At 33.5% G+C, this 24,822-nt stretch overlaps 8 protein-coding genes across 8 annotated transcripts; 4 read left to right on the forward strand and 4 right to left on the reverse strand.

The window, feature by feature from the left end:
- Positions 1-260: 260 nt before the first annotated feature.
- On the forward strand, positions 261-686 carry MONOS_17361 (uncharacterized protein; the record flags this gene model as incomplete). Its single annotated transcript, XM_067870274.1, has 2 exons — positions 261-299; positions 366-686. The coding sequence occupies 2 exons, from the start codon at positions 261-263 to the stop codon at positions 684-686; spliced, it is 360 nt and encodes a 119-aa protein (XP_067730192.1).
- Positions 687-2,761: 2,075 nt separating this feature from the next.
- On the forward strand, positions 2,762-3,325 carry MONOS_15898 (uncharacterized protein; the record flags this gene model as incomplete). Its single annotated transcript, XM_067868800.1, has 1 exon — positions 2,762-3,325. The coding sequence occupies one exon, from the start codon at positions 2,762-2,764 to the stop codon at positions 3,323-3,325; it is 564 nt and encodes a 187-aa protein (XP_067730193.1).
- Positions 3,326-5,128: 1,803 nt separating this feature from the next.
- Positions 5,129-6,141, reverse strand: MONOS_15899 (uncharacterized protein; the record flags this gene model as incomplete). Its single annotated transcript, XM_067868801.1, has 1 exon — positions 5,129-6,141. The coding sequence occupies one exon, from the start codon at positions 6,139-6,141 to the stop codon at positions 5,206-5,208; it is 936 nt and encodes a 311-aa protein (XP_067730194.1). The 3' UTR covers positions 5,129-5,205.
- Positions 6,142-13,189: 7,048 nt separating this feature from the next.
- On the reverse strand, positions 13,190-13,612 carry MONOS_13600 (uncharacterized protein; the record flags this gene model as incomplete). The annotated part of the gene is made up of 3 exons (XM_067866316.1): positions 13,190-13,404; positions 13,471-13,504; positions 13,610-13,612. The coding sequence occupies 3 exons, from the start codon at positions 13,610-13,612 to the stop codon at positions 13,190-13,192; spliced, it is 252 nt and encodes an 83-aa protein (XP_067730195.1).
- Positions 13,613-14,106: 494 nt separating this feature from the next.
- MONOS_13599 (uncharacterized protein) lies at positions 14,107-16,238 on the reverse strand. Its single transcript, XM_067866313.1, has 2 exons — positions 16,040-16,238; positions 14,107-15,989 (listed from the first exon to the last, which is right to left on the reverse strand). Exons 1-2 carry the CDS (start codon positions 16,214-16,216, stop codon positions 14,661-14,663), a joined length of 1,506 nt encoding a protein of 501 aa, XP_067730196.1. The 5' UTR covers positions 16,217-16,238; the 3' UTR covers positions 14,107-14,660.
- Positions 16,239-16,576: 338 nt separating this feature from the next.
- MONOS_13598 (putative CDK5) lies at positions 16,577-17,542 on the forward strand (the record flags this gene model as incomplete). The annotated part of the gene is made up of 2 exons (XM_067866312.1): positions 16,577-17,130; positions 17,194-17,542. 2 exons carry the CDS (start codon positions 16,577-16,579, stop codon positions 17,540-17,542), a joined length of 903 nt encoding a protein of 300 aa, XP_067730197.1.
- A 499-nt stretch (positions 17,543-18,041) lies between these two features.
- On the forward strand, positions 18,042-23,015 carry MONOS_13597 (putative MmpL efflux pump). The gene is made up of 2 exons (XM_067866311.1): positions 18,042-18,216; positions 18,319-23,015. Exons 1-2 carry the CDS (start codon positions 18,095-18,097, stop codon positions 21,389-21,391), a joined length of 3,195 nt encoding a protein of 1,064 aa, XP_067730198.1. The 5' UTR covers positions 18,042-18,094; the 3' UTR covers positions 21,392-23,015.
- On the reverse strand, positions 22,961-24,814 carry MONOS_13596 (putative p34-cdc2 protein; the record flags this gene model as incomplete). The annotated part of the gene is made up of 6 exons (XM_067866310.1): positions 22,961-23,412; positions 23,479-23,655; positions 23,720-23,779; positions 23,991-24,081; positions 24,153-24,370; positions 24,419-24,814. 6 exons carry the CDS (start codon positions 24,812-24,814, stop codon positions 23,185-23,187), a joined length of 1,170 nt encoding a protein of 389 aa, XP_067730199.1. The 3' UTR covers positions 22,961-23,184.
- Between the last annotated feature and the right edge of the window lie 8 nt (positions 24,815-24,822).

Consider the following 24,822-nt stretch of genomic DNA (forward strand, 5'->3'; position numbering starts at 1 on the left):
TTGGATATTGCATCGTTTTGAATGACATGTGGGTTTCAGGTTTTGGGTATTCTTCATTGAGCAAAAGATTTGAGAAAATGATTATAAATGAAAATGAAAAGACAGAAGATAAGGATGAATGGCTGCTGGCTGATCTTTGTGAATGCTATGCTTCCTTAAGATCATTCTCCTCAAAGGAATGGATATCAATCATTGTGCCTTGTCTCCTGAAAGCTTCATCGAGCAAGAAGAGAAACAAGGAAACTTAAAAGGAAATAGAAATGGCATTGTTGGCTTTATGTCACATTGGAAAATGTTTTGTATGATCTTTCTTTTCTCTCTTTGTTGAATTGATTCTGCTTTTTTTTTTTTAATTTTTTGATAAGATATTGGACAATGAACTGTTTTTGAATGAGATCAAAGAGATAATCCTTTATCATCAAGAACACAACAATATGACACATCTTGCGTCTCAATCTGCTTGGGAGTTCTTAACAGACAGACTTTACAGAAATATAAGTTTGGAACAAATAATAATGAATGAACTGCATTTTGCGAGAGAGGCAGCAAGAGAATTGGAAGAGCTGACAAGATGTGTGGAATGGAAAAGAAAAAAAGAAGAAAGAGGAAGAGAAACGAAAGAAGAGCTTGCGATAACAAGATGGATCCAAGCTCTGGAGCATTTCTTGACGATTGCAAATCGTTGAATAAAAAGTCAATAAGATTGATTGACAGCGTTTTTCAGGTATTTCGAGATGCGAATGATGATCACTGAGTTATTAGCGACACATGCATTTATTCCCAGAGAAATGCTGTGGTTAGCTGAGCTATTGAAGTTGAAGACTTGGTTGAGAGTTGCGCGGCTGACACCTTTTTTAAAGAACCGCAATAATTAACACTAAATAATGAAATGGCAAGTCAAAGAATTGAATTGTATGTGTTTCTTTTTGGTACTTTTTTGAAGATTGAATGAAAATACAGATAATGAAATGGAAAAAGCAAAATGGAAATATTTATAAAAAAGGAAGAAAAAAACACAAATATGTTATCATTTTGTTTTATGAAATTCTTGATTATTTGCAAATAAAATTTTGACAGCTTTGATTTTCAGTTTATTTTTTGCTTCGATTTTATGAATGAGCGATGAACAGAGAAATTTTTCATTTTAAACTCTAACTTATAATTTTTCACAAAATTGAAAACAAAGAATTTTTTTAAGCCTTTTTCTATGCTTTTCAATCAATAATTTGCTTTTTCAAAAAGATGTGAATCGAGAAATATTGACACTTCCTATAAATGTTTCCGTTTTCTGATTTTCTTCTGCGAAAATCTTCTTCCAACAACTTATCTGCATATATATTTCATAAAAAAAGGATATTATCTCGTTCTTTCGTTATTCCAAGCTGTATCTTCTCCATTTCTTTTTTAAGAAAAAGCTTATCTCACCACCTCATTAATTTCGCTTCAATAACAGAAATTTCAAACAACTTCAGAGAGAGTTATTGGTATTGGATAAAACCTGATCGCAAGAAATAAAAGCTGATGAAAAGAAGTTATGAAAAAATACGAATAAATAAAACCTGTTTTTTTTAAACGAAGAGAAAAATATCTGTGCTGATAAGGAAATGAATTGCTATTTGTCTGAAAGATAAATACAAAATATCCCAAATGTTTGAAATAAAAAAGAGAAGAAATGTTTTATGTTAAAATACTTTATCTCATTCAAATCACATTTTTATGTTTTGCAAACTGCAATTTTGATCAATCCGAGTTTTTTTGCATGTGTCAGTTCTAACAACTTATAGTTCAGATGTTGGTGATATTTTGCAAATTATCAACGGAAAATATGCTATCATCATATTACAATATGTGAAAAGAACATGAATCCTTTGATGAAATACATTCATCTGTTGTTTTGCGTAGGCCTTTGCGACACATAAAATTTTTTCGTTTGTGTCGGTCGTTTAAGTCGACTCGTGTCGGAATCAATTTATGAGAAAATATTGTTTCACATAAATTTTTTCTTATCAAAATTTTTTAATCAACAAACTTAACATTATTTCAATGGTATTCATGAAAAAAACTTTTTTAAAAATTACCATATTTCTTTTTGAATAATAAAATTTTTATAAAATTGATCAAAATTTTTTTGGATGTTTTGTTGTTTTTTCAAACAAATACAGATTCAGTCAATCTTCTTTTTGAATGAATAAGATGATAAACTTTTATATACATATGTTAATCACACAAAAGATGGTTGTTTTCGGTTCCAACAACTGTGTTTTCTGTTTTTATAATGATATATAAATAGAAGTGAATTAAGTTATTTACAGTTTGTTAATCTTCATTTAGAATGTTTTATTTTGAACGCCAATCAGTTTTCTTGATGGTTTGAGATTGCTTTATGCAAACAAAGAACAATAGATAAATGAGAAAAAGAAGGGACTATTTTGGAATGGAATGAAATGAAAACATATATCGATGTCACAAAATAAGCAGTGAAGGAGAATAGTGAAAAAGCAGAAAAGGAAATTTGAAGAAAAGATAACAACAAGATTTTGAAGAAAAAAGATGTTTTTTTTGGAGTCGTGGAATATTTATAATCTGAGAGTGATCGGCAATACACATTTGGAGAAAATATCTACACAAAGTCGCTGAATGGGCATTGGAGGAAGTTGAGGAAGAAGAGACAAGAAAGCAAACACTTTCACCTTCAATTTTCTCGGCTGACACAGACACAACATTTGTTCGTGAGGAGGATTTGTGTCCAACCACCTCATCGATGTCGAATCTGGTGGATGCAATGGCCTGTTCATCGCCTCACGAAAAGCTGATTGTGGATCTGAGAGATTCTTTGTTTATGCTGCTTCATGGGAGGAACATGAAGAAAGAGATGGCGATTGGCTCATTGAAAGAAAGAGAACAAACAGCTGCACAAATCCTCTTCTGGGTGGCTAATCTTGCCCTTCACTCATTTGATGAAATGGAAAATCCTCTTCAGTCACTTGCCAATCTAAGCCCACATATTGTTCTGTTCTCTGAGCACATGGTCATCTGCATTGTGATGCACTCAGACCTTTTATCAGATGACTCTGATTCATCATCCATCTCTTCAACAACCGTCGTGACATCTGCAACTGATGATGATGATGACTCACTTCCCTCATCTGCATTTGAGGATGAGGATGACTTCAAAAAAGAGTGCCTGAGGTGGAAGGCACCAGAACTGCTGATGAACAAGAAGATGGGGGAGACAAAGGAGTCGGTGGTATTCTCGATTGGGATGTTGTGGATAAAGCTCTTAATAGAAACTATTTTTTTGTTTTTAGAAAATATTCGTTTGTGAATTTTGTTTCTTTCTTTATTTCATGACCAACATATCAACATTCCATGTTTTTCATTTCTTATCATTGTTTCTCTTATTTTTGAAGTTGCTCATTTTTGTTTTCATATTTTACATATGTTTCATCAATTTTCAAAAAATATGTCGAATTAGAATTTTGTGGATCTGAACTGTTGTATTGATTTATTTCTGTTTTTTAAACACTTCACCTTATTTATTTTCAATGTCAGCTCCTGTGATTATTTATATTTTAAATAATCATTATTTCTGATTCTGGATGAAAAATATGAAATTAACAAATAAAAAAACATTTATTTATTATGTCCATTTATCGTTGAATCAGTTTTTCAAATTTTCGTTTTCAAATGTTTGATTTTTGATTAATGCAGGTATTTACCACTCCTCTTCTTCTTTCCTGTACTTTTTCTTTTCTTTTGATTTTTTCATTCTTCTGTTTCTTCATTATTTCATCTTCAATCAATTTCTAGCATTCTTTCTGCACAGTTCCCACATCCTGCATCGCCTCCTCAAAGTTCTTAACCAGCAACAGCCCAACTGACTTGAAGAACGTCGCCACCGAACCAGAAACAGCCACTATCTGCTCTGTTGCAGCTTTTTACTCAGCTCTCATCATCCGTGTTATCGAATGCTCCGAAATGTGTTCGAACCAAACCGCTCTCTTCAGTTCCACCATCACCAGGTGAAACTCTTCAATCAGTTTGTTCTGCCCAATGAATGCATATTCTCGTCCACACCTCTCTGTTCTTCCCGAGTGATTCACGGAAGTCTATGTGTTTGCAAGCTAATGCATCACAATAATCTGTTCCACTTGCAGAACATCAATTTTTCACGCTGCAATATCAGTGGCAATCAGCACAGCAATGTTTCTCATCATGAATGACTGCAGCGTCTGTTCTTTCTGCCCCTGGACAATGCTATCATGCAATGGCTTGCAGCGGAAAGACTTCAAGTTTGCACACACGTTCAGTATTATCGCATCAGCATTCTGGTCGCATAATATGATCAGTCATCTGTGGATTCCTCCAAAGGTCTTCTGACTGTTTAAGATAATATCGCTCTGCTTTTTTTGTGAGGTCTACATCACATTGTACTTCACACGCAATGAAATGGCTAACATATCCGATCCCACGAGATCAGTCCACACTGAATTTGGTTTTTGTTTGTAGAAAGTGTCTTCTTCGATGATTGAACCACGGTGGCAACTTGTCAAAGAACAAAAGGATCTTTGCGCCAAAATGCTCAGCGGAGAGGTCAACAGAGGAAGAAGTTGAGTTTTGTTGAAGAAGAGGAGTTGGAAGAAGAAAACTTGAGGTGAATTGGAGATGAAGATGGAAAGGAAACAGGCGGAGGTGTGCTTTGTGCTGAATTGGACCATCCAAAGAATGTTCTTTCATGTTCACTTTCACCTTCTCTATCATTTTTTGTCTCCATTTGAAGCTTCCTGAAGTGATGCAAGATCAAATAACATGATCTTCTCCACATCTGGCATGAACGCAAAGTCCAACATCCTGTCAATCTTGCTTATCGCAAAAAAACTTAAAATACTTCAACTTCTCCCTTTCCATTTTTCACCGCTTTCTTCTGCAGCAAAAAAGAGTCCCTCCATTTCGAGCTGCTCAAATCTTGGTTCTTCTATTGGAAGATTTTTATTAGTTTAATGCGATCGATTAGTCAGTTGGAAAATGGAACTACCATGCATATTCCTCTGGTTATCATGCGATTCAGCTTCGTAATCTATTCTCCACATTCATCGTTTCCATTTATTTGCATACTGTTTGTGGTTTTGTAAACACTCGAGTGAAAGCATTTTATCTGCATTAGGTGAATTCTATGACTCTTCCAGATAAATCTCAGCTGATTCATTAAAAGAAGTGAAAAAAAGGAAGAATACGAAGAATACGAAGATTACGAAGATGATGATGATAAGATGAATTAGAAGAAACTGATGCTTTTTCATTGTTTGAATTCAACTCTGCTTTTATAACAGACACATTTGTGAGTGTGGCAATCACATCCAAATTCCAAGCGGCTCCTACCAGATGGATGGAGAGAAAGCCTCTCGTCAAATAGCAGCTGCATTTTCGAGCAGTTGGCTGGCTGGGGAGAGAAGAGAAGGAAAAAAAATGAATGTAATGTTGGTGAATAAGTGTGTGGCTGTAGTGTTGAGGTATCTTCTGTTTAGGAATAAGAGGAAGAGGAAGAGGAAGAAGAAGGGTTGATTGATGAAGGAATTGATGAAAGCATTGGAATCTGAGAGAATGATAGAACATCAACAGGAGAAGAGGAGGGGGAGGAGGAAGAGGAGGAAGAGGAGGATGAGGAAGAGGAGGATGAGGAGGAGGAAAAGGAGGTGGATGTGAACGCAACGAAGGAGAAGAATGCGAAGAAGGTGAGGGAGAAGAAGATTTTTCAGATTGAGGAGACGAGGAAGTGCCGGCAGATGGTGGAAGGATAGGAACAAATGGAGATGAAACAGTGAATGAAGGGGTGTTTGTGTGGTGTGTGTTGTGTAATGAAAGCGAATTCTCTCTCGAAATAGCAGGACCATCTGCAGATATAATTGTTGCGGAAGAAGAAGAAAATTGACGTGTCTTAAAACAATCTGTTCCTCTGAGTAGATGCCTCATCGTGCATGAAAACATTGCAGGTGGCGGAGGAGGTTGAGGGAGGGTTGGTGGAAGAGGTGGAAGAGGAGTAAGAGGCAGCGTGTCTGAAGAGTGTGGAGGCGGAGAAGGCATCTGCACACAAGAGCAATCAGATCCTTCACAAGCACTTTCAAAGGGAATTTTCGACAACATCGGCGTGTGGTAGACAGTCTCAAATTGTGTTCTGCCAGATAGAAACAATTGCAATCACAATCACAACTACTCGAATTCGAGATCATATATGAAGAAGAATATGAAGAAGAAGAAGAAGAAGAAGATGATGATGATGATGATGATGAGGATGAGGATGAGGATGATGACGACGACGACGACGATGAAGATGAAGGAGAAGAAGGAGAAGAAGTTGACAACATTCAAGATATCAAGGAAGATGAAGTGTGAGTTAATGAACACGTGTGAAGACAATACCAATTATTTTTTTTATTTGCGCCTGATGCATAAGTCAACTAATTCGTATAAACGGATAGAAAATGGAGCTAACAAAATGGAGGAGCGATGGTGCGTGCAGGAAGATTCAGAAGATGAGGTCAACTGAAAGTGGTTTTCAAAAGGCGATGATAAAGGAAGTGGAGAAAAAGATGACGAAGAAAATATTGAAGCAGATATTAACTGGCGGAGTGGAGAAGGGGAAGAGGAAGAAGAATTGTGGAAAGAAGCAAGTTGGAAAAGACAATTAAGACATGTGTTTCGATCAAGAGGAAATATTCGGCAGGAGGAATGTGAAATGATAAAAGAGCGGCATGCGCAGGGCAGAAGATTGGAATGAATAGTCGTTGAGTTAAATAATGAAAGAAAAAATGATAACGAATTCATTTCAAAAAATGAACATGAAATTCTCAAAAATAAATGATATAACTTATTTATATTCAAACAATCAAATGATTTTGAAATGGAAAAGGAACATCAAGGTTGACATTTTCTTTAAAAAACATTAACTTCAATCAATGTGAAAAATGTTACATGTTGAAACAACTGTTTTTAAAACTTCTTAATAAAACGGAATGATGGATGAAAACGGTAAAAATTTAAAACAAAAACAACAAAAAAACACGAATAAGTGAAACAGATAAGCGTATGCAACTGATTTGTTAACGTTAATGCAGATTATGTATGTTTCAATGCAAAATATTGTTATTTCCAAAAATTGCGAAAAGAGATATGTGAAGAATGAACTTGATCTGTTTTTGCCTTATGAAAATACAGAAATAAATCACAATTTATAACAAAACAATAGCAAACATGCCATTTACACGTTCTTTTCATTAATTATGCTTCAAAAAATTGCGAAAAGTTGAACCGTTTATGGAACAAAATATTCATGAAAGAATAAAAATTTGATAAATACATTAATAAAATATTGTAAATTAACAATTATTGATGTTTGTTTCTTTGTCAACCTTGTGCACTTGCTTGTCTTCACCACTTTTCAAGGAAACCTATGAAAAGTTGAAAAATGTTTAATTAACAAAACTGATTAGACAAAATAAACACTTAACAAATCTCGCACAACACAAGGAATAAATAAAGCGGTTAAATATAGGAAATTTCAAATATTTCCAAACCAGTTCAGATACAGTGCATGATCTTTATTGTTTATAATCAGTTTATTGCTTATAACAAAAGAAGAGAATTTAACGATTCCAAAGAAAGTGAATGCCTTCGATCGCCACAGATTCTTTTTAGCCTTGAAAAAAGGCGCTCGCAAGATGCCTCACTACAGGGCGATGCGATCAATGCATATGACAAATTGGCATAAATGTTGGGTAAAACTCCTTGCTTTGCTATTTCGTAGTAATAAACCATCCATTTGTCTTGAAAAATAGATTGATCATAACAAATAAAATTTGAAGAATGCAAAGAAATTATCTGCTTTCTTATATCGGAGTTCATAGAAAAAAGAACAGAATTTGCGTAATCGTTGAATCCGCTTTTGATTCGAGGAAACCAGTCGCTTGAAATTGTCTCGAGAATTGTTGATAATGCTTTGGTCCTTTCATCTGAATTTTCTAAATCATCTGTTGGAAGTTGTTTGCTCGATCCAAGTAAAAACAGTTCGTCAACGATATTTTCATTGGAAGAATGATTGAAAACACTTGAACTTTCTTCAGTTGATGAATCGCAATCGGCAACTTGTTGGCTTTCAATTGATCCACAAGAGTTTCGTGTGTTATATATAAATTGTTCTTTTGGAATGGTTGTTGATTCTGTCTCTTCAATGAACTCATCGTCTTCATTTTCGGTGTCATCATCTATAATACCTAATGTTTCTAAAATAAGCTGATTCTGTAAATCATCATTCGGCTCATCGCTTGAATCATTTGTAGATAAATTATTTGTTAAATAATTGATCAATTTGAAAAGAATATCGTTGTTCAAAACAGAACTTGAAGGTGAAAATATTGACTGTGCAATATCCGGTGCTGGTGTTTGTGCAGATGAAACAGATGCAGATTCTTTTTCCATTTTTTCTATTTTCGTTTCAAGTTGTTGAAGCGAATAATGAAATGCATTCACAGATAAAGGAGATCCGAAATTTATCTGTTGTGTTGGTGAAATAAATGTTGGTTTTAAAAATACCGAAGAATTCTGCAATTGTTGATTGGAAAGAAGATAATTGTTTGCACTATTATCCTTTGATGTGTCTTGACTCGAAGGAATTTTCATGTTCTCTTGTTGAGCACAAGATATTGCAGAAATTTTTACAGGTGTTGTTGATGATGCTGAAGAAGAGTTGAGAAATGAATTTTGCGTTATTTGTGAATGTGTCTGCAAAGTGTTGACAGCAGGATGCGTTGATGAAAAAGGCGATAATTTTTCTGATGATTTGATAAATTGAGTGAATTCATCTTTAAGAGTATTAAGCTTCGATGAAAAGGAGATCACAAATGAGCTTCGATGGTAAAGTCTCACTCCAATTGGTGTTAAAGAAAAAGCCAACGCGAATTTGTTACCTCGTTCTCCAGCAAGGAAATAATTATGTAATAAAATCATTAAATGGCAAATGCAAACTTGCCAATTCTCATCAGAAAAATAATCAAGATTAATCATCCAAAAATAATAAGCAAACGCTTTAAGTATTAGAGGAAAAACAGATCCCAGTTTAGTGTCATCGTTTTCGAGCAATAGTTGCAGTTCTCTTAAATGAAACAGTAATATACCACATCTGATCACATCAAAAATAGAAATATCACCAAAAAACTCAGAAATTGATGGATGTTTGCAATTCACATAAAAAAAATAACAAATGTCGTATAAACAGAGCCACCTTGTTTTGACAAAGCAAGGGCACGTAGGATTTGTTGGATTTTTCGTTGATGTTTTCCTGTAGTCTTTGGATATCGTTATAATGGTCTCTTTCAATTGTCTCAAAAATTTGTTTTCGGAAAATAAATGGGTAATAATCAGATTGACTAAATGATTTGTGCAGTAAATAAAAAATGGTGGAGTTTGTAATTCATTTTGCCGAGTTTCACAAATAGTCGCATCCTCTGTGAGATTTTGCAACGCTAGCATTTGTGGTTTCAATCCATCTGTACAAAAACAACGAACCTCCCCATTCGCATCAGACACTTCCTTCATGATAGTATGCGCCAATTTTGTGTAATCTGCAATAGAAAAACATGCATTGTTCAGGCTCCAAAAAACTGGTTTTCCATTTTCATTCAAGGGAACAACCGTTACAATTGTTAACTTTTTTCCAGCAATAACGCCTCCATCCATCATGACGCCGACCATTGCATTGTTGATTGCTTCATTTCGTTCTTTAACTTTTCTCAAATTTTCGTCTTTAATAAGCAATGATAGTTTCCTACTGGTTAAAGATGGAAAAATGGTTTCTGAAGATAAAGAAGGGTTTTGTTGAGAAAGTCGAATTAACGAAGAAATGAATGTGTTGAATTCAGAAGAATAAGCAGATAAAAAAGCTATATTGCAATGGCTTATAAGATGAAGAAATTGCTTAATAAGAATGCAAAAATCGGAATTGAAAATCTTTTGGACTTTTTTTGGAGGTTTTGATAAAATATGAACAGAAGGTTTAGGCTTTAGATAAGATAACATTGAAGATCCTTTTGCTAGAAAGCATGAATGACTCCTAACACGATCTGTGTTTTTTCTTCCAGAAAAGCCACAGTTTATTCCGTGTTTGCTATTTGGACATAGATAGTAAACATGCCCATCTTTTTTCAGTGATCCATCAGGTAAAACTGGCGTGTACGCAATCCAGAGGGTATTGTTGTTAACTTCAAAGTGTATTTTCCCAATTTCTTCTTTTGTATTGTTGGGGTGAAGATAATCTAAAAAATTATGTAAATTTTATCATTATATTTAAGATCCAAAATAAAAATATATAAAAGTAAACATTTTCCGTTGTTTGTGAATTTAGTGCATATCAAAGTGACAAATGAACATCCTTTCTCTTTTAATTCAGAAATTTTATCTGAAAACGCTTTTTGCTTTACATGAATACATTAATATTAAAAATTTTAAAGAATTCAAAAGAAAATCAATGTTTAACAAACTATTTGTGGAATAGATAAACAGCTTCTTAATTCAGCTGGTAATTCAAAAATGAAACCATCATCCATTTCGGACATTTATTATCGACACAACACGACAGATCTTGAGATCCGAATGATCCAGACAGATCTGAACAGATCTTTGTCGAATTGATCTGTCGAAAACCCATTAAATACATCATGATTAATATTTTAAATAAAAATAAATATGAATAATTCTTAACAAAATATTTGAAATTAAATACAACAAATTAAAGTAAAGTAATTTTTTAATTGTGAATGAAAAAAAAATATCTTATCAAAAAAAAAAAGAATTTCCTGTCAGTCGACTAGTCGAAACCATTTTTATAAGTCGGCTTGTCGCAAAGGCCTAGTTTTGCGGAGTAATTTGAAATGGATCATAATTTTCTATTGATTTTTTTGAATGATATGCATACACCAAACATGATTGATAAACATTTTGAAAATAAATTAGTTCAAATAAGATTATTAAATATTGAAATAATTAATGTTCAATTCAAACCAAGTCAATATTTTTATTCCAATGTTTGCAAAATTGGAAAAAAAACAACACATAGCATTGTTTTGTGGATTTTTCAAATTTGTCATAGCTTCTTTAATAAAAATAGTTAAATTATCAAAATTAATAAGAAAATTTATGGTTGTTGAATCAGAATAATAAAAACGAGACTTTCTTTTGATTTTTTTTTTTAATTTATTCTTTTGCTCATTTTTCTGACTTTTTCGAATAGCTGACAGGAAGTGACGTCAATGACGTCATTGACTTTAGTGACGTGCCAAAAATCCGATCACCGCTTACATGTCAGTAAAAAATTCATAATGGAAAATTTGATTTTCAATATTTACAAAAAAATTATTTTGGAAAATATTTATTTTTTTGAAACAATAAAACAATAATGTTGGTTTTGTTTTGTGACGTGGAAATTTTTGTCACGTCCGTCAAAAATCGAAAACTTCACGTCAGAAGTCAGTACGTCACCCAGGGTTATTGTAAACTGTTCTGGTTATTTTTCATTTTCGGCAATTTGCTCTTTCTGATGGAAAAAAAATTATCATTTTTGAAAAATCATTATCAATGGGACAACTTAAAAAAATATTTTTCATTAAATGTTAAAAGCATCTAACTAAAACTAACACATGAACTGAAAATTTTAACAGTTATATAAATTTACCACTTAATTATAATTTAATATGATTATATATTCTTTTAGAAAAAAAAACAATATTCGCATTTCAATGAAATTCATTACAAAAAATCATCAATTAAAAAGGCAGCGAACAACCGTTTGCGGATTAAAGGAATAAACCAAAAAGGGAAAAAAAAAAAAGAACCGTGAAAAAACGAAATGTGAAACATTTCATTTCTTCAAACATTAACTGAACAGCCAGAAACAGATTATACAGAAAAAATATTTTAGTTTATAAAACAAAAAACTCTCAATGTTTTTTTGGATCATTAATCAATGCTTAAAATTAAAAAAAGAAGAAGAGAGAGAGAAAAAAAAATGGAGTTTCTGTTTTGATTGAAAAGAATATGATTAAACATTCATAAAATAATCTTCTAAATTTTTTGATAATTCATAACCATTATCGTTAACAAAAGAAAATATTCCATAATGGCTTGCAATGATATCTTCGTGTCCTTCTTCTTCCAGCTTTTCAAAAACCTTCCTTTTCGTTGTCTTTCTTTTAATTTCTTCCTTTTCTTCTTTATTCTTTTCTTTCAATCTTTCCGAAATATTCAAAAAGAAATGTAAGTATTTGCTTGTCATGCCTTCATTAAATGTTTGTCTCTGCATTCCCTCCAAAACAACATCAACAGCTCCACCTTTAAGAAGCTCTTCAACGTTCACACTTCTATTTTCTGCTGCATCTTTAAATACAAAAACGCATTCTCTGCCAATTTTCTCATTATTCCCTTTTGCTGCTCGATACACTTCAACAACTCCTCCAATAAGTCCAGCAGATTCCTCTTTCCACAATGCGTTTAAGTACAAGAAATTAAAAATTTCATTGAACCATCTCATCAACACAAGCTCTTCTTTCGTTTCTTTTTCCATTTCCTCTTCTTTCTCTTCCAATCCACACCCTTAACTAGCTCTTTCAGTTCTTTTGCTGCTTCTCTCGCAGAATGCAGATCATTCACAATTATGTCTTCCAAGCTTTCGTCGTTGTGAAATCTGTATATCAAAAACTGCCAAGCTGATTGATAGGCAAGTCGTGTCAGATTCTGATGTTCCTGGTGATATTCGATGATTTCTGTTATCTCATTTAGATACAGCTCTTTTTTGATTTCCTGTTTGACAATATATGAAGAAAAACCAATAACATCAAAAATGAAATAGAAATGTTCATACATAAAATTTGGATATGTTGCTCAAAGCCAGCAAAGCTATTTCCACTTCTTTTTGAGCTTCTTCACTTTCTTCTTTCTTCGAGACAACTTTCAAAAGGCAAGGTACACAGATTGATATCAATTCATCTGAAATGAAGGAGATACTTAGCAAAAAGAAGCATTCACAAAGATCAGTCAGAAGCTTTTCATTTTCTTCTTCTTTTTTCTTCCCATTTTCATCGATTATCATCTCTTCAAATGTTTTGCCCAACAAAGATTTGACAAAACTCTTAATATATATGTCTTTTTACTCTTTGCAATATCCAACTTGCTTCAACAACAAAATTGCGTTTCCCCATGACAATTTCTTTGCTTCAATCATTTTGAGTATTTTGCTGAACAGCTCTGTCGTAAAAGCGAATCTCATTTCTTCTCCATTCATTTCATCAATTAATCCATTCATCTCTTCAATTTTTTGCATTTGTTCATCCTCATCGCACTCTTCAAGTCCATTAAACAATGCTTCAAAATTAAAAAGATAGAAAGAAATGCAATTACAAAAATTCAAATGCAGCAATGGAAGCTAACCAGTAAATCTTTCGGTGATACTCATTTCCTTCGTCTTTTAGCAAAGCACATCATTCAGAAAGCATCAACATTTTTATCAATCCAAATGAAAAGAAAAATCGAGGCAGAGATAAAATGACAAATATTAAATTTACAAAACCATCTGGAAAATGTCTTTTCTCATAAGACCCTTTTTATGAAAGCACTTTTGGCAAGGTATTGCAAAGAAAAAATAAACGCTTTATCCTTTTTCTATTTGCTGTAATGGATGTTTTGATCATAAAATAACACAAAAACACAGGTTGATGAATTATGCAATCAAAGGTTTTCAAATTCAAATTAAGAATTAAACATGTGTAACAAAAAACATTTATGTTCGACAAGTCCGTCAGTAATGAAAAATTTGCATTTATGAATGATATTTTTTTATTCTTATTGCTTTCTTATGATTTTTTGAAATTTCAAAATGAGCATTATTTAGGCATTTGCGACAAAGAGATTTATAGCAATTTGCGTCTACGAAATGATTCACCTATGCAGAATGTTTTTTTTTTTTTTTTTTTTTTTTTTTTATAATAGCTTTGATTTCAATTTCCAATCCTTCTAAAAGACAATTTTTGAACAAGTTACTTTGAACTGATTTACCAATTTTTCATATTTATTTTTTCTTTATTGCATGATTCAATTTTGTCTTTAAAAAATAACGTGAATGAAATTTTCACAATAAACATAATTTGATGCACTATCCAAGTCTTAGAAAAAAAACCAGAAAACATAGAAAATTTGTGGTAATAGTACTATCACAATTACAATCAATCAGAACGAGTAAAAGGCGTAAATCAAATTATCTTGCTTGAATTACACTTTCTTTCATCTCATTGATAAGAATTATAATTTGCAAAAATCCACTAAATTTATTCAAAGTTCTGGAATTACCAATGAAAAAAAATTAATCATATACAAATTCAAATCAGGAAAATTGAATAACATCCAAGCATTTTAATTACATACACACTGCTATGAAATTGCGTTCAGTCAGATATCTTATCTTCATATCTTACAGTTTAACAATAGCATTCACTGTTGAATTCTCAAAATAAATTTTGGTTCACTCAGCTTTGTCAAGAATTTTTGCTTTCAAAAAGTATGTTCAACGTGTAGTCTTTTGATGATTCTCAAATATTGAATGATAACATGCCCTTTTGATACCCTCATTTGGTGCATCTTTTTCTTAAAATATCTTCAAACTTAAACATAAATAAAGTCATTTGCTTTTTCCTTTCATTCATACATCTCCACAGCAATGTTCCCTTCAATTCGCATTCCTCATCAAAGCTTTCAGCCGTATCTTTGTTCTCTTCGTCTTCTAACGACATTTTGTTAAAAGCTTTTGTCACACGCTCTTTTCTCTCTTCGTTTTCCATACAGTTCAACTTCATTGGAAGCACAGCACCAACGCTGCAATCAGTTACCATTTTGTATAACTCGGCTCTTCTTCGACTTCCAACAAAACGCTCAAACATCGTTCCTAATTCCACGTTCTCTTCTGTACTGCAATCCAGTTGTTTACCAAAGTTGTGATGAGAAAAGTATTCAGCACTCTCATAATCATCAATATGCATATCAGATGCCTCATCAGTTTCATTTGAATCTTCTTCCATGTAATTTTCAATGCTTGAACTTTCTTCTAAATTTTTATCATTTTCTCTTTTCGTTCTTTTACTTCCAAACGATTTCATGTTTTCATATCTCTGACCTATTAAACACGCATCATTTAAATCTCTCTTAATCTTTCTAAAATGTAGTGCATTTTCACGAATATCTTGAAGCTTTTTTGCTCTTTCTCTTCTCCTTAACAATTTTTCTATACTTTCTTTTTTCATTCGTATCCTCTCGTGATGTTCTTTCATCTCTAGCTCTTTCTTTCGTTCGTTCTCTCTTTCTTTTTCCAGCTCTTTGCGCTTTGCTCGTTCGGTTCGAGTTTCTACTAATTTTATGCTTTTTGGCTGAGGAAATAAAGCAGTTTTACGTCTTCCATATTGGACTCCAGGTGTGTTGGAAAGTTTCAATAAATGAGTCAGTAAAGAACCATTTCGTGGATCCAATTGAATAGGAGGTACAAGAGGTTCATCTGAAGAAGGTGATGTTGAAGATGCAAAATTTATTGTTGCTGCATTTTCAGAGGTTGATTTTTGAAGTTTATTGCTATTTGAAGATTTTGAATTTTCTTGTGAATCACTTGAAATAATCCGACTTTCAGATACAGGATTCACCGCCGGATTAACGGATTCAACAAAAAAAGATAGAGATGGACCAGCTTTTTGGGGGTTTGTTGAAGAACTTGTAACAGTTCCTGAGGATGAAGATTTTGCACGTTTTTGAACAAATGCTTGACCATAAATATAAGGGCGTTCTGGAGAAGATAGTGAAGTAGCAATTTGAGATAAAACTCTGCGCAGTATTGGATAAGGACTGTTAAATGGAGGACGATTAAACAATGCATCAAATTGTTCATCATCAATTCTGCTGTCTCTCAAAAACTAAACTTCCATATGTAATTTCAAAAAATAAAAACATAAATAAAGTTAACCATTTTCCCTCCTTTTTTCCCTTGAAGATCACCAAAAGCTCTCACTATTGAGCAAAAAGTCAATTTCTGTGATCTGAGGTCCATTGCTCCAGCATAAAATGCTTTAGGAAAAGACAAATGTTCCAAAGTTGGCAAATACGTTGTAAATATTTTTGTTGTGAAAAATAGACTTTGCATAACGAAAAAAATACACAAATAAAATTGGATCTAATATATAAGAAAATATTTAACATTTATGCTGATTATTCTGCCAAAGTTCTAAATGGTTCGCAGGAAATTTGTTTTGTCGTTTTGTTACAAACTTGTTCTTTAAACATTGATATATATGACAAGACTTGATAATTTTGTTAAACTTGAGAAAATCGGCGAAGGAACATATGGAGTTGTTTACAAAGCAAGAGATCAACGAGTGTGCTTTTTACATTTTTATCTTTTGAAAAAAATGTTGTTTACGTTCTATTTGTTCGAAAACATTGTGAATAATGCACATATGCTTCCAAAATAATAAAATAATTTCAGAATGGAGATATTGTTGCAATGAAGCGTATTCGACTTGAATCAGATGAAGAAGGAGTTCCAAGCACAACCATACGAGAAATTGCATTATTGAAAGAATTACATCATCCAAACATCATCAACCTTCGAGATGTTATCAATGCAGATAAAAAGTTAACATTGATTTTTGACTATTGCGATTTTGACGTCAAAAAATACACAGAAAGCAAGCATAGGAAAGTTGAAATGATAATTGTGAAACGTATGTTTTTCCAATTAATGGCTGGAATAGCTTTCTGCCACGCGAACAGAGTGATGCACAGGGATTTAAAACCACAAAATCTTTTTGTGACAAAGGATCTTGTTTTAAAAATTGGTGATTTTGGATTAGCAAGAGCATTTGGGATACCTGTTCGTTCATTTACGCACGAAGTTGTTACATTATGGTATCGTCCACCCGATGTTCTTCTTGGAAACAGGAAATATACAACCGCCATTGATGTATGGAGTTGCGGTTGTATATTAGTTGAAATGATAACAGGTCGCCCTCTTTTCCCTGGTTCTTCAGACTCTGATGAACTCAATCGTATTTTCAAGTTTGCTTGTTTTTGTATTGAAAATACTTTACAATTTATTTTGATTGATTCTATTTATTAAAGATTTCTTGGGTATCCGACTGTTACGAATTGGCCAAGCATTGTTGATCTACCTGACTTTAAACCGTCTATTGCTTCTTCATCATTTTCATCCGTTCTCGGATCTTCTTCGTCCTCTTCGTCTGCATCTTCGTCTGCATCATCGTCGTCAGCACAGCCAAACAGCCTTTCGCTGATGCAACGCTGTTTGGGGAGCGTGGTGCCATCGCTCGATGTGAGCGGAATGGACTTGCTTCTTAAGATGCTTCAGTACGACCCGTCAAAAAGAATAACAGCAAGAGAGGCTCTGAATCATCCGTGGTTTTCGGATATTCCAGCATCTCTCAAGTCAATGTCAATGCAAGGATTGTAGTGAACTGTTTTGACTGATGGTTTGCGAACTGAAACCATATAAAGCTTCATCATTTATGGACAACAATTTTATATCAAGAATTTTAATCTAATCTTAATTTTTTTTACTATTTGTTGCAACCGTGATTTTATCTATTCGTTTTTTCTTTTTTCAGTTAAAAATAGTTCAAGCCACCAAATCATACATCCATTTACATTTTAAGAATGTTTCTTTTCTATTTGTCTTATTTTTATCGAACTCTTAATTTCCTTATAATCTTATAATTCATTATTTTAGAGCAGAATTTTAATATTTATTTTTCAAGGAACATTTATTTATAAAATATTTTCATTGTTATTAATTTTTATAAATATTATTTTGATGATTATTTTATGTGCTTCTTTTATGACCTTTAAATTTTATCTTCATGTTACTCAAATAATTCTTTAAATACATATATTTGTTAATTTTTTGACATAAATTTGATCTATTAAGGGCGAATTACTAAAAGATAGGGTACGAGATCTTTGTCGATCTAATAACTTTAGTATTTTGAGTGCTGTATCGAGTAGCATGAAGCCAACTTTATTTGATCGTTTTTTCAAATTGCTTTATAAGTTGCGATATTTTACCCTTTCGTTCTGGCTTATATGTTTAATCGTTGGAATAATAATTGGAACAAGAATTTTCAATACGTTTGATAAATTAAGAAATTATAAATGAATAACGTTTTTTGTTGGAACATATTGTAAATTTATTATCACATATTTTATTTTTATTAATCACGAAATTTTTAGAACGGCTAATGGAATTGAAGCCCCAGATGGAGCACAGGCATATGAAGCTGCGAAAATTACTGCAAAATATTTCCCTGATCATTCCGGAGAAAAATCTGTTTATGGATTCTTTCACAATATAGGCCGTGAGAATTTAACTGAAATCAAATGTGTTGAAAAAGTGAATGTTAATTTCCAAGAAGATATAAAGCGATGGGAAAAGAAAAACAACCGAAAACTTATTGGATATAAGTTGATATCTTACTTTTTAACAGATAACCAGCAGCTCAAGGACAATCTTCTTGCAGAAAATAAGAATGGTTCAATGCTTATGATTGAACTTGCAACCGATGGTCAACAGCGTTATGATGACTTCCATACAATTGAAAAAATGCTTACAGAGCGTGTGAAAGGTGATTGCACTGATGAAGAGAGAGAAGATCTCGTGTTTGGTATGATGGGTCAACTTGCTTTGGAACTTGATTCGAGAAAACGAGTTGTTGAAGAAATGGGGAAAATGGAATATTTCTGCATTCCCATTGCACTTGTTATTCTTGTTATTATGTTCAGATCATTTCGTATGCTACTTGTTCCAATTTTAACAACAGGTACAGGAACAATGACATCGTTTTTGATCATGTACCCCTTGGCAAAGTATTGCTTCATGCTTGTCACATTTGCCCCAACTCTGATGCTTTCGATGTGCTTGGCTATGTCAATTGATTATGCTCTCTTTTTCATTACTCGGTTCCGAGAAGAACTTTCGAAAGGAAAATCAGTTGCACGAGCAACTCACGAAATGCAAAGATATTCTGGGCGAATCATCCTTTTGTCGGGGGTGATTTTAACAATCGCGTTCTGCGGAGATATGTTTTTGAGGAATGAAATGCTTTTCACTCTTGGTCTTGGGTTAGCTGTAGCCATTATGACAAACATGTTGGTAAACTACACAATGATTCCTTCATTGATTTTGGCATTCCCATCATTCTTTTCTGATTTCAACTATTTGGGAGCTGGACATTGTATGTCGCTTGTGTTGTGCTGCCGTCACAAGGCATGGAAATTCATTGGAATCAAACCATTTAAACCAAGAAGAGTTATTGTGATGGATGAAGCAGAATCTCTCAATTCAAACGAAAGAACCGCAGGAGCATATTTAGAAAATGGTAGTGAAGCAAAGCCTCTTGTTAGTGGAGCGCGTGCTGTACCAGGAGGCTTCCAAGTCGATCGTATGCAAGGAGCAAATAGTTCCATGGAAAAGGGAAGAGGATATTCTTTGGATTGTGAATATGACAATGGATTTGAAACTGCAACAACAGACGAAGTTATTCATGAGCTTCAAAAAGAGCAGAAAAAATCATGCTGGTTCCGTCTGACACAATGGACGACAAAACTTATTCCTTCAATTATCATCTGTGTGGTAATTATAGGTCTTTGCGTTCCTTTTGCAATATTCTTCTTGATGAAATTCCAGAATTCAATTGCAATCGAACAAATTCTGTCTCATGGTTCAGATACAATGAACACATATCATTACATTAAAGGAGACTTTGCTCCTGGAATATCACAACCGCTCGAACTCATGCTTGACGCTTCTTCTATTGGTGGTTACATTGGTGTTAATACTTACAAATACTTCCAGAAGTTGCTCGAATCAGCGGCTGAAAAGTTTCCAGACATTATATCCATCCCAAGCATTTTGTCTCCATTTTACAATGCTAATCAGCAGATGATGCCTGAAATGATCGATACAGAAGCACGTGGAATTTGCGAGTCTCAGGGTGGTGACGCATTTTGCGAGGCTTTCGCAATGGTTGTGCATCGATATGTCTCTCCGGTTGACGGGAATTCGTCGTGCATCATTGCAATCGGAACTGCCTCTGATCCAATGGGTGAAGTTGTCTACAATTGGCTTCCAGAATTCTATGAATGGCTCAGGAACTATTTGAGAGATAATGAACCTCCAATGCCCGAGCCAGTTGAACCTGGACCAATTCCGTTGGATGAAGTATCGCTTGATGGGAATTTATTGACCACAGGAAAATGCGAAAAATCTTCAGTCGAATCCGGCAGCATTGAACCAGTTGATGGGCCTGCTAAGAAACGCAGTTGGAGCAATATTTTTGCGAAGAAAACAAAAGAAGCAAAAGTATTTGAAGAATTCCCGTTCAAATCGAATAATGGAGTTATTATGGGATTGGATGGCTCTCCTGTGCAGCTTGCAGATACTGTGCGGTCAATTTACAAAGTTCTTCCATATTGTGTCTCAATCTCATTTGGCATTGTCTTCATTTTGGTTGGAGTCATCTTCAAGTCTGTGATGGTGCCCATCAGAACAGTGTTTTCACTCGCTGTGACTCTTCTTACTGTTTATGGCTTGGTTACAATGCTGTTCCAAAAGCATGCTCTGGCATGGATGATTCCTTTCCTGAAGGAAGTTGACGCGTTGTACTTTTTCGTTCCTGTGTTTGGATTCACATTGGTGCTTGGATTAGCATTGGATTATGATGTCTTCCTCTTCTTCCGAATTGTGGAATATCGCGATGCCGGCTTCTCCACAAGAGCATCTGTAATCAAGGGAATGGCATCTTCTGGCTCAATTATCAATGCTGCAGGTATTATTATGGCAGTTGCATTCTCTGGACTGATTATTTCGCATATGTCTGTGCTGGTCGAACTGGGTGTCATGCTTGTTTTGACTGTGCTGTATGATACTTTTGTTGTGCGTGTGTTCTTCGTCCCTGCCCTTATCTCTTTGCTGGGTAGAGCGAACTGGTGGCCTGGAAGAAGACCAATTGAAACGAAAGACGAGGATGATGTTTCTGATCAGATTGCTCGTTCTAATGAAGTTGATGACGAAGAAGAATGGCTAAAATTCATGGAAATTAACCAAACCAACCAACCTACTCTTGCATCACAAGCCATCTCAGCTGATGAAGAAAAATGCAAAGAGGCTTCGACTTACTTCCAACCAATTAGAAAGAGAAAGCACGAAGACGAGCATTCATTTACTGCCATGGATGGACGTTCATCACAAGCTCAGCCACCAGAATCTCTTTCAACGATTGAAGCAACACTTCCCGCTAAACTTTAAACTACTCCTTTTTATCCTCGCATGTCTGTGCGAGTTTCTATCATTTTGCCTGAGTGACATTGCTTTGCTTGAACTTTTTGCTTCGTAACTTTTCATTCTTCTTTTTCACCAGAAGTTCTTTCTAATCTTTATCTTTATCTATTCATTGCCTTTTCAACTGGCTCAATCTTCATTTTCTTTCAATCATACAAATATTTTTTAAAAGTATTTGTTCTGCTTATTCAATGTTGATTTACTGATTTCTTCCATAATTTCTTGAATTCTATCTTGTTTCTGAAATATTTCCTTCTTCTTCAAAGAGAGCGTGATTAGGCAACATACATTTTCTTTATTGTTTTAAATCTTTCTTTTTATTTATTATTTCTATAATGAAAATTGATTTTCACATATCTTCGTTCTTTTGTTTATTTGTTTGGTTTATAATCTTTCTTTCTTTCTTCTTTTTCATATTTTATTCATTCTTTACATTTCCATTCTTGAGGGTGTTTATATCTGGTTATGTTTTTCGATTTCTACATTTCAAAATTTTTAAATCTTTAATTCCAAGCTCTTATTGGGATAAATCACTCTTTGTCTGATTTCTGATTTATTTATATTTTTTCTGATTTCTTTCTTTTTCTGACCTTTTCAACGATTCTATTTCCTTTATCTCTCGTTTTTTATTGTATGTTTTCAATTTTTGTTGCGATTTATTTTAATTTCCGAAAATTGCGTAATGCTTAATGGCTTGCGCACGAAGCATATCAAATGGACGAAACTTCGATTATTGAAGAAGATAGTCGAGTCCTTCAATGAGCTCTGCATTGCAACGAAGGATTTGAATGCTTATTCAATGCGCGCGAGTTCCAATCGACATTTCGCTTTTACATGCATCGACATTTCGGATACGAAGCGAAGAATCAAGGCATTCAACGAAAAGCAAAGCAGCAAAAACTTTTGACAAGTCTAGACCGAAAAATGCATCTGCTACAATTGACTAGAAAAAAAAGCGAACACGGGGAGATGGAGAACGAAGCGGAAATCAAAACTATTTAAGATTTAATCTTAATTGTTTTTTATTCTGTTCTCTGTTCTCTCTAATTTTTTTCTGTTATTTTTTTGTTTACATTCTCGTTTAATGTTAGAAATAGCGTCATCTTCAAATATTTCTGTAGTTTTCATGATTTGAAATAGTTGTGTTTGTTTTGCTTTTCCATGTGCTTTGAAGCGGAAAGTATTTTCAATTCTATCCGAAATCAAAGATGAAAAAGAAATATTCTTTAATGTTGTTTCGATGTGAAAATGAATTTTCTGTAAAATCATGTTACTTGGCACATCAAATTATTTCAACAATTTATTGTTTCATAATTTTCACGAAGCATTCTTAATGTATTCATGTCTTATGTTTGTTTCAACAATCTGCCCGTTTGTTCAAAGTGCGATTGAGACAGATCGAGCAGTTATTTTAATTTGTGTCCACTCTATTTTTTTCTTTTCTTTTTAATCTTTTTTATATGCAATGGTTATTTTTCTTTTTCTTTTCTTCATAAATATTAATTTTGCAATGAAGTTTTCATTTGCTGTGCGCCATTTTTGATTTTTCTTCAATCATATTTTTAACATCAGGCAAATGAATACCACCTGACTTTAAATTCTTTAAAATATTTCCTCTTCACATTGGCAGAGAGAGAAAAAAATACATCAAATAATTTCTCAAAAGAAATTTCAAAAATCATTGAATTAAATATATCTATTGACAACGAAAGCGCATTCCATGCAAGTAGAAAATAAACACAAAATGATTTTTCCTTTTTCTATTCAGATTTCTTTTCTTTTTCTTGCTCATTCAGCTGAGGTGGGAATTTTAGACAACTACTCAGATGCACCTTATCGAATTGATCGTCAGGTGTTGCTGATGATGATGACTTCTCAGGGCAAAGGAAGTTGTCTATCTCTTCTTCTGTCATTTCTCGCTCGAGCATGTCTCGCTTTGCTTTCGTTTCTGGGTCTTCTGAAGAAACAATTCTTTTTTTGTATCGTTTCTATCAATTATCAGAAGAATAAAGACATCAAATATATATTAAAAAACATTCTCGAATGCTTCATACCATTTGTCTTTCATATTGGTCAGGATGTGGCAACTCTTCGAGTGAAGCACAATGCGGCTCCTCAGAAAAATAAGGATGTTTCAGCGCTTCCTCCGCAGACGGACGGGCAGATGGATCGAGCGACAGAAGCGATGTTAGAAGCGCAATCTCAGAAGGAGGAGATGATGAAAAGAATTTCTGAAAACAAATTCAATTTTTAATATAAAAATACATATGAATGAAACACAGAAGATTGACATACATTGAGATCGATGCCTTTTATTGGTTCAAATGGAATGAATCGAGGAAGTGATTTCATGCCCTGAAATAACATTCATCATCATTAGAATCATAAAATGCAATGATATAAAGTCGTAGTTAAAAATGAAATGAATGTAATAAATTGATATGCAAAAGAAAAGAAAATTTGTACTAAAAAAGATAATTTCTTTTTCAAAAATTTATTGATTATTATGAGCATATTACAAAAAAAAAATATTTTTTTTTTTTTGAGCATAAATATTATTGCATACGTGCCATTCCTCGTCTTGTGGTGTACCTAGGAATGTGAATATCTTTGTCAGCTGATCAATATCAGTCAATCCTTTAAATAGAGGCCGTTCTCTTGAAAAAATTTAAAAAAATAAATAAAGAATCCTTAACTCATACACGAAACATTAAAGAGAATATCATACGTATGCATCATTTCTCCCAATATGCATCCAACGGACCAAATGTCGCTTGAAAAATTCAAATTTTTCGTTCCAAAAATAAGTTCCGGTGCTTGATACCATCGTGAAATGATAGGTGAAGAGCTTGGATCAAAAGGCATGCTAACATCAATAGAAAATCCGAAATCTGTAAGTTTTAAGCTACGATCTTGTGCAATTAAAAAGTTTTCCGGTTTCAGATCCTGAATTCAAAAAATTGAATTTACAAAAAGAACAAATCTTTCGCATACTCGATGAAGAATTCCTTTTTCATGGCAAAATTTAACTGCCTGTAATACTTGTTTGATATACGCTTTTCTAATAGGCAAAGGAATTGCACCTTTCATTCCTACCAAAACACTTCCAAGATCAGATTTCATTAATTCATACGCAACATAATAATCACCGAATTCATTTTGAAAAGAATCTAGATATTTAACAATGTGTTCACTTTCAAGAGATTTGTGCAATGATATTTCTCGAACAATTGCCTCGGAAGTCTCTTTGGATTTTGTTCTTTGCTTGAAGCGCTTCAGTGCAACCTCTTTTCCTGTTTCTTTACATATAGCCCTATGTACTTTTCCATATGATCCGTTGCCTATGACTTCTTTTTTTTCGTATTGAGATAATTTATCTTTTTCCGACATTTTTAATG

This window comes from Monocercomonoides exilis (assembly GCF_001643675.1).
Source record: "Monocercomonoides exilis strain PA203 chromosome Unknown scaffold14-1859848, whole genome shotgun sequence".
NCBI lineage: Eukaryota > Preaxostyla > Oxymonadida > Polymastigidae > Monocercomonoides > Monocercomonoides exilis.

Coding starts and splice junctions, on each gene's coding strand:
- MONOS_13599 (XM_067866313.1), bottom strand. CDS start 16,216: ATGCAAAGTCTATTTTTCACAACAAAAATATTTACAACGTATTTGCCA. Junction 15,990..16,039: donor GGAAAAAAGGAGGGAAAATG/GTTAACTTTATT, acceptor ATGGAAGTTTAG/TTTTTGAGAGACAGCAGAAT.
- MONOS_13597 (XM_067866311.1), top strand. CDS start 18,095: ATGAAGCCAACTTTATTTGATCGTTTTTTCAAATTGCTTTATAAGTTG. Junction 18,217..18,318: donor GGAACAAGAATTTTCAATAC/GTTTGATAAATT, acceptor CGAAATTTTTAG/AACGGCTAATGGAATTGAAG.